This window comes from Nothobranchius furzeri, chromosome 5 (assembly GCF_043380555.1).
Source record: "Nothobranchius furzeri strain GRZ-AD chromosome 5, NfurGRZ-RIMD1, whole genome shotgun sequence".
NCBI classification, from domain to species: Eukaryota; Metazoa; Chordata; class Actinopteri; order Cyprinodontiformes; family Nothobranchiidae; genus Nothobranchius; species Nothobranchius furzeri.
In genome coordinates, this window is record NC_091745.1 from 42,805,676 (window position 1) to 42,810,522 (window position 4,847).

Genomic DNA, 4,847 nt, shown 5'->3' on the forward strand with positions numbered 1-4,847 from the left:
CGATGTGTAAGCAGCCTGAGTGGTAGGGTGTTTTCATCTGAACCCTTAAAACCTCGAGCAGGCTATGCTGCACTATTGACGTGTTAGCGCGCGGCGCTAACAACTTAGCAACGTGACATGTCTCTGAGAAAGCGTAAAACACGGACGCTTCTTCTGAAGCGGAAAATAACACCTCTTCTTAAGCAGAGCAGGATGTCGCCTCGGCTCGTTCACGGCCGAGCCGGACTGAGCTCGATAACATTGACCAAGCACAGCCACTGGGTCGTTGTAGCTGCCACCAGGCCTGCTGAAGGAACTCCAGCGGGTTTCATCAGACTCGTAAAGTTTCTTGTTTTTGCTGGGGATTTCTGTATTTTACCGCTCCCTCCTGCAGTCTTCCCCTATTAAAATTTAAAATGTGTAACTTTATGTATTGTGATGAATGACTAATATTCATGTAAAACTAAAACGTTAGGCATTTAGGGGGAAAAAACAAAATAATAAACATTATACAGATGTCAAATAAATCAAACTGTAATTAAACTATATATTTTCAAAGTCATATAGACAGCATAATGGTTTGTGTGATCCGCGCGGTTTCACTTACACCCCTTTAATGATCAGGCTGTTTTTTATTATTTTTATCAGCTGATAGCAGTTAAAATTATGGTAAAAATACTTTTATCTGTTTTTGATAACTTAATGCCCAGGAAGAGCATCTTCCTGGGCATTAAATATAACCCAAATGTTTTATTATGAGCAGATCTGATGAAGGTGTAGACAAGCAGTCTGCAAAGTAAAACTTGTTTGGAGTCCAAACTAAAGCTTTTGAAAAGAAAAAATGGTTGAATTTTGAGAAATATCCACAACAGGGGAGCGAGACCTCTGAAAAATGTATATTTTCTCTGAATTCATAGAATAATGTGAAGATTCTGGGAAAAGTTGGGATTCTGAGATTAAAACGTAAATCTTTCTAATCATAATTCTGGCAGTTTTTGTGTCCTTCTGCTGTGGAAAGTCGTGCAACATGAAGATACTGAGAAGATGCTTACAACCTGTATTTTTATTCCATCCATAAATAAAATCATGAGCTATTTTTTTAATCCAAATTTGATCCAAAGGGCCATCGTTGGTTCCAGACCCGTTCTAGAACATTCCTCTAATCTTAAAGTCATCATCAGTTTCTTCCTTTTAACAAATATTTATTTGTTCAAATATTTAATATTTATAACTGGAATATTTGTTGATCCCTCTCCCACTGCAGTTAGTCCTGTCCTGCAACCCTGTTTTTGCAGCTTAGCGAAGCCAACCATCACTAACCTGGGGGTGGTTTTGGACCCAGAGATGCGGATGGACTCCCACATTAGCCAGGTGGTTAGATCCTGCTTTTCCCGGCTTCGCCAGCTACCAAAGATGAAGTCCATCCTGAAAGACGTGTCATATTTTCTCCCCAAGCCGGACCTGACCGTCATGTATCGGTCCAAAATAGTGTGATGATATTGTGTTTTTTGTACATAACAGACTTTTTAACAGACAAATTTGTCGCATTCTCCTACACCTCTTCACGGGCTCGCCACAGTAAATATTCTATTTGGCGAGAGATAAACTTTATTGTATTTATCCTAGTGAATCTATAATTAAATGGGTAAACTAGTAGTAGCACATCCAACATCAAAGAAAGTAAAATGTTACTATCAGGAGAGGGAGAATGTTTAAGTGGTTAGCAGCAGTGTGCTAGCCGATGGCCCCCTCCATGAGGCCACCACAGCTCAGCAGAACGTCATTGTAGCTTCTTCTGGGGAGAAAAACACTTAGAGAAAAAATAAAGTTAACAGCTGAAATAGCAGGAAATAATACAGTTAAAGAGAAGATTGTAGAAGAAAGAAACCCCTGGGTTAAACTGGTCTGTCTACTGCATAATGCTGAACTCTAACATGTGTCCTCAGGGAAGGACCTGATTGGTGTCCAGAACCTGCTGAAGAAGCACCAGGCTCTGCAGGCTGAGATCACAGGTCATGAACCTCGCATCAAGGCTGTCACCCAGAAAGGAGAGACCATGGTGGAAGAAGGTAGAGCAGGTCTGGTCCTGACATGTTTCTGAGGTGTCTGCAGGTTCTGGCTCACTTTTTTTGGGTCCAGGTCACTTCGCTAGTGAGGAAGTGAAGACTAAACTGTGGGAGCTTCATGGACGTTGGGACACGCTGAAGGCCAAGGCGTCCCAGAGGAGGCAGGACCTGGAGGACTCTCTGCAGGCCCAGCAGTACTTTGCGGATGCTAATGAGGCCGAGTCCTGGATGAGGGAGAAGGAGCCCATCGTTGGAAGTCCAGACTAAGGGAAAGACGAGGACTTGGCCGAGGTATGGAAGTCCCTTCCTGAGAAACTCCAATCGCTTTTCTTTGCTCTCTTTCCAGTCCTTCATAATTAGTGTTTCTGTATTTGTCATTTCCTTCGGTTGTCTACCAGACGTCGTTGCTCGTTTGAGCTTCTCATGGGTTAGGGGTAGAAGTGCTGGCCTCGCACAGGAAGTGATGACAAACGTGTTCCCGTCGCTCTTATTTCAAACGGTTTACAAGCTGTGATGTGTGTTCCCGCTGCAGAGCAGCCATGACACGTGGCAGCCGGCAGAAGGCTCATGCTTTTCCACTAAACACCCGCAGAGCTACGTCTGCGGTGAACTGAGCAGGGTTTGTTTTACGGTGGCGGATCCGATTGGACCATCGCTGCGAGAAAGCTCCACTTGTGTCAGACGAGCTGAAGGTTCTGATGTTCTGCTCCACAGGCTCTCCTGAAGAAGCACGAGGCCCTGATGTCGGACCTGTCGGCTTACGGCAGCAGCATCCAGGCCCTGAAGGAGCAGGCCCAGTCCTGCAGGGTGAGTTCAGAACCCTCGGCCCATCAGAACATTCTTATCCACCACGTTCTAACACCAGACCTGTTAACCCGAACGCAACAAGGTAATCAGCAGGTGCTTTTGTCCTGCAGGACCTGAAGGCCAACGAGTCCCGCCTGAGGGACATCAACAAGGTGGCATCTGAACTGGAGTCAGAAGGTCTGATGGCTGAGGAGGCTCCTATGGTTCAGGCTCAGGTGAGCGTCACCTGTCTGCAGCAGCTGGTCCCTCTCACTTCCTGGTTTAACTCTGCTCGTCTCTGTTTGTAGCAACAAGAACATCTGGGTTCTGCTCCTGGAAAGGTGCATGTTGTCCTCCGCCTCCACCAGAACCAGACGTGGTGTTTATGTTACCACTCATTTGTTTGTTTGTTTGTTTACAGGATGAAGCCGACTCTAACACGGCGTCACCCTGGAAGGTGAGTTCATTCAGCTGATCAGAGGTCACCTCTGATGGCAGCAGTCACGGCCGACCGTGCTGAAATCACACAGGAATTCAGGTGACCCGGCAGGCACCAGGTGCTGGTGAAAGTGGGGACATGTCAGCTGGTTGCCATGGCTACAGTTATCTTTATGCATCTGTATGACTGCTGACTGGTGTGTGTTTCCTGTGACCTTTGACCTCAGACCGTACGGTTGGGCGTTCAGACGACGGCTAACTTTAATTCCATCAAGGTAAGAGGAAGCTCTTCCCTTCCATTCTGAGCGATCCGTCTCCAGGTTTCCTCGTCCGGCGTCCAGCCCGCTGGCGTCCACCTTCATCTCACCTTCATCTCATCTCACTTCATTTATAGTGCAATACTTTCACATTATCATTTTCCCACACTTCTGTATACCTGTATTTTGTTGTTTTTCAATAAAGAATGACAAATTATTTAAGTTTGGTTTTTGTTGCACACAAATATATATCTGTAAAAAATATCTACAAAGCTAATGTTTACATAACAAGTATGATTGGGTTTTGCAATACGGCACTCAAGTTTATTTTAGTAAGATTTTCAAACCAAGTAAAGTTAGTAAAGAACACATTTCTATTGTCTGCTAAGAAACTGTTGGGATTTAAAATGGGCCTGTTGTACAAATAACTTGTAAATGATTATTCCTCACTTTTGTCTTAACCAAAGAAATTCCAGTAATTGAGCAAAAACATTTATTTTTAACACTACAGTTTATAAAACAGGGCGCAAAGTGTTGGCACATGTATGTATGTCGATGGTCCACCCCAACCAAACCAGGAGACACAGACGTCAGGGAGGCCAAGGTTGTCTCTGCAGCTCTCGGGGCACCACGCCTCACTCAATGATCCAAATGGCTATGGAGGAAAAAATAACAGGTTTGGCCTAGCTGTTTAAAGTACAAAACCATACATGAAGTGGTCAAGACAAGTACTTGGAACTTACACGCTGCGTTGTGTAGCTGACGTTGACACACAGGCTGCCATGGTGACCTTTTAATAGATCTAAGAAAAAAATGTAATAAAAGAATGAAACTTAAAAACTCCCAGACCTCATGTCATATTTACTAATCAGCTATGGCTGATTTATTGTTTGGATCACAGTGAGTTACACTAATTCTAATATATTTTTATTTCTATTATACATACATACTTTTTAACTGTTATTTTCACATGACTGTTATCAGGCTCTCTTGTTCTGGTTCTGATGATAACTCTGTGGCTTCCAGTAAGTTATCTTGTGCTTACTTCATCTGTATAATGTCTCTTTACTTTTGGTAAATTGTACTGAGTCCAGAATAAAGGCTAGTTGGCTGTACAAGATACAAACAAGTATTACGTTTTGGAAATATATGAAACACCGCCAGCATCTGTTAGAGCCTGTGGCTGGGTGCTGAGGGCCGGCTCCAGCCCAGGAATGAGCTCTACACGCCGGCCGGGAGGGTTTGAAACACCGCCATCCTCTCCTCTGCTGGCTGTTCATTCTGTTATGGTTACCGGTGCTTGTGTTGCAATGTGAAACGC

The 4,847-nt window shown here is 44.2% G+C and overlaps 1 protein-coding gene across 4 annotated transcripts; it reads left to right on the top strand.

Moving 5' to 3' along the window:
• Positions 1 to 2,118: 2,118 nt before the first annotated feature.
• LOC107378739 (spectrin alpha chain, non-erythrocytic 1-like) lies at positions 2,119 to 3,743 on the top strand. Of its 4 annotated transcripts, XM_054740422.2 has the most exons (6): positions 2,119 to 2,336; positions 2,760 to 2,852; positions 2,963 to 3,067; positions 3,140 to 3,172; positions 3,253 to 3,288; positions 3,497 to 3,743. In XM_054740422.2, exons 2-6 carry the CDS (start codon positions 2,787 to 2,789, stop codon positions 3,572 to 3,574), a joined length of 318 nt encoding a protein of 105 aa, XP_054596397.2. In that variant the 5' UTR covers positions 2,119 to 2,336; positions 2,760 to 2,786; the 3' UTR covers positions 3,575 to 3,743. The 4 variants fall into 4 exon arrangements, with proteins under 4 accessions (XP_054596397.2, XP_054596396.1, XP_070407872.1 ...); XM_054740421.2 differs by having other exon boundaries at positions 3,140 to 3,288; positions 3,497 to 3,555; XM_070551771.1 differs by lacking the exon at positions 3,497 to 3,743 and having other exon boundaries at positions 3,140 to 3,375.
• The last annotated feature ends 1,104 nt before the right edge of the window (positions 3,744 to 4,847 follow it).

Bases quoted from the DNA above. Each gene is read 5' to 3' on its own strand.
- LOC107378739 (XM_054740421.2), top strand. From the start codon at position 2,787: ATGTCGGACCTGTCGGCTTACGGCAGCAGCATCCAGGCCCTGAAGGAG. The intron at 2,853-2,962 runs GTGAGTTCAGAA...TTTGTCCTGCAG, and splicing joins AGCAGGCCCAGTCCTGCAGG to GACCTGAAGGCCAACGAGTC. The intron at 3,289-3,496 runs GTGAGTTCATTC...CTTTGACCTCAG, and splicing joins ACACGGCGTCACCCTGGAAG to ACCGTACGGTTGGGCGTTCA.